This window comes from Macrobrachium rosenbergii, chromosome 21 (genome assembly GCF_040412425.1).
Source record: "Macrobrachium rosenbergii isolate ZJJX-2024 chromosome 21, ASM4041242v1, whole genome shotgun sequence".
Classification (NCBI taxonomy): domain Eukaryota; kingdom Metazoa; phylum Arthropoda; class Malacostraca; order Decapoda; family Palaemonidae; genus Macrobrachium; species Macrobrachium rosenbergii.
In genome coordinates this window covers 5,382,684-5,385,707 of record NC_089761.1, presented here as the reverse complement: position 1 = coordinate 5,385,707, position 3,024 = coordinate 5,382,684, and the positions used below count along the sequence as shown (strand labels likewise).

At 47.8% G+C, this 3,024-nt stretch overlaps 1 protein-coding gene across 1 annotated transcript; it reads left to right on the top strand.

The window, feature by feature from the left end:
* The first annotated feature begins 1,762 nt into the window (after positions 1-1,762).
* LOC136849366 (tetra-peptide repeat homeobox protein 1-like) lies at positions 1,763-2,323 on the top strand. The gene has a single exon (XM_067122718.1). The coding sequence runs from the start codon at positions 1,763-1,765 to the stop codon at positions 2,321-2,323; it is 561 nt and encodes a 186-aa protein (XP_066978819.1).
* Positions 2,324-3,024: the final 701 nt, after the last annotated feature.

Genomic DNA, 3,024 nt, shown 5'->3' with positions numbered 1-3,024 from the left:
CAGAAACCCTGAAATTTGAGTCTTTTCAGACATACTGACTTTCTAAAGGCTCACACCCATATAAAAGTTATCTCAAGGTGTCTACGACACCAAGAACCCAACAAAACGAGGACTTCAAGTTCTATATGTCCGCTGGAAAGGACCTGGGACTGTCAGGACAAGCCCTGAGGGACTGGGTCCAAGAGAAAGTAGATGATGCCAAGGCGGAAAGAGAGGTAGAACAGCAGGAGACGGAGAAGGGAAAGAAAGGGGAAGAGGGAAGAGCAAGATAGGCTAGATAAACTTGCAAAGGAGGAACAAGAAAGAAAGGAGAAGAAGGTAGAACAAGATAGGCCAGATAAACTCACAAGGGAGGAACAAGAAAGAAAGAAGAAGAAGGAAGAGCAAGATGGGCTGGATAGACTTGCAAGGGAAGAACAAGAAGAAAGGAGAAGAAGGAAGAACAAGAAAGAAAGGAGAGGAAGGAAGAACAAGAAAGAAAGGATAGGCTCGAAAGGAAGGAAAAGCAGTGGGCCCATGAGCTACAGATGGCCCAAATTGGCACTGCCAGCTCCTCTCCAGCCCCTGGGACATCCGCCCTCACTCAGCCTCATACTTTTATGCCCAAGTGGACTGAAGCCAAGCCTGAGGTGTGGCTCAATCCAGGCGGAAAGGGTCCTTAGCTCCCACACACACGCTCCTGTCAAAGTCTCCCTACTCTTGGGAAAATTCCTTGGAGGAAAGGGTCTAATTACTTTAAACACCCTCCCTTAGGAGGATCAAGGGAAATGGGTGGAAGTGCGCCAGGCAATCACAAAGGCATATGAAATCACCCCCTAACGCTGGAGACGACGCTGGAGAGGCCAGATAAAAGAAGCAGGACAAACCTGGTCTGACTGGGCCCATCAGTCAGATAGGGCTTTAAATGGCTAGAGTCCCTGGGAGTCTCCACCTCGATGACATCATCGAGCGGTTCAAGATTGAAAAGTTTGTATATTACGCCCCTTCCGCCCTAGCCACCCATGTATGTGAAAAAGTGCCCATGACTCTAGCAGAGTGCTGTCACCTTGCCAACACATGGGACACCCATCATGCCCATGCAAGTTCACTGGAGCGTAAAATATGCCCTCCTTCTTTCACTTCCGGTACCCCTCCACCCAAGAATGGGCACTCGCAGAAGCCCGTTGTGTGTGGGTTCTGCAAGAAAGCCAGGCATTCCACCAAGCAGTGCCGAAACAAACCCTCTCCTGGGAATCCACCAACTAACAAGCCTGCACCCTCCACAGGGGCAGTGCCACAAAGGGATTATAGCCAGAGCTATTGCACAGCTTGCAAAGTTTATGGCCACTCTCCCACATGGGCAAAATGCCCTAATAATAAATCAAGTACTCCCGCCATTGGCTTGGCAGTTACAAATCCCAAGTCCTTAGGCTCTCTAGCCGAGGGTCTGATATATGTGGCACCTCCTTGAGGTAGCTACCCCACATGCCAAGTCAAGGCATTTGATGACTCTGACGCACAAATTTCCCTCATAAGGAAAGACAAAGTTCCCTATGGAGCTATCATTAACTGACTTAAACTCGTCACAATTGAGAGCATCAATCAATTTAAAATGATACTCCCTACTGTTCAACTGAGAGTCACAAGACCTCATAGATCCAAGATTTGCAATCTTGCAGGCTATATTACTGGAGGTTATGACACTCTCCTGGGACAGGACTTCCACTCCCCAACTAAGTCATAGCAATCCAGGGGTCCAAGTCCCACAAATCATTCAATAGGCATGAGTAAGCCTCGAACGCCTACACTCATTACACTGCCAGTGCCACCTGAGTACGATGTGCAGTGGCCTCCTCCATCACGATCGATCCCAGATCCCATTTCGGTGCCTGGCCCTGCCCCAGTGCCAGTGCCATGGTCCCACATAGATCTCCCTCCAGGAGATCCCAAACTCGATTCACAATCTCTGCCAGTGCCACTTGAATGCACTGAGCAGTGCCAACCTCTGTCTGTCCCGAACGACGAGCAAATTACAGATCAAATAATAGTGCCTGACCCTGCCTTAGTGCCAGCACCAGAGCACGGCCCCGATCTCCATTCAAGAGATCCCAATCAGGATCCCCTCTCTTCTTCCGGCCTGGTTCCACTACCAGCGTCAGTAAGAGAGATGGACCCTTCTGAACTCAGCGGAAGCTCAACCGAATGTGCGGCCTTGCAACCCGTACCTGAGCTGGTCATGGTAACCTGCGAGCCTATCACGCCCACCACGTCCTCTTCCTGTCTTTCCCAGTCCCCCGCGGACAAATGGCCTATGAACCCACGGAACTGCGACGGTTTGGGGTAGGAACGGAAATGAATGCCCCTGCTTCGGCCGCCAAAGAAGCCGACTCAGGTGGCACTCCAATGTCCTCCTTGGACTCGGTTCGACCTATTCCCCTGCCAAGGAGAACAATCAACCTAAAGAGATCTGTGGCAAAAATCACGGGCGTAGGAAACGTCAGGTAGCTTAAAGAAAGCTGCTGAACTCTCAGGCACCAGTGCAAAATTGGAACCAGTGCCACCCTTTTATCGTACAAAGTTCCTTCGCACTTATGTCCAGAAGAGGGTGTGATTTCTTCACCTATTTATTTTCTTATAACGCTGTAATCTATTCTTTTCCTTTAACATTTTTCCTTTCATTATTTTATTCAATTAATCATATTATTTTACACCTCGCAAAGGATTATATTTTACTTTGTTCCCACTCTGCCAATGCAGAGTGCAATTGACAGACATCCAAATTTTGTAAGTCCTATGACTTCTTTTTGAAGCCTTGAGCAAAGGAATAAACCTAAGTCATTTTCATTGGCTAACGAATATAATTTCGAAATATTAATCATTATCTTTCTCTGACATTATCATTTGCCTTCCTTATTATTCCCTTGTAATTTAAACCCCAAGTCTATGAATTGAAAAGACCGTCTGTTCTTCCTTGCACTTAGCTTCTGTGCTCATATTTATTATTGACATCAGTGCCACGTCTGGCACTGTGCTGTCAACTTAAGT

Excerpts from the sequence above, each read along its gene's own strand:
- LOC136849366 (XM_067122718.1), top strand. The coding sequence starts at position 1,763 with ATGAGTAAGCCTCGAACGCCTACACTCATTACACTGCCAGTGCCACCT.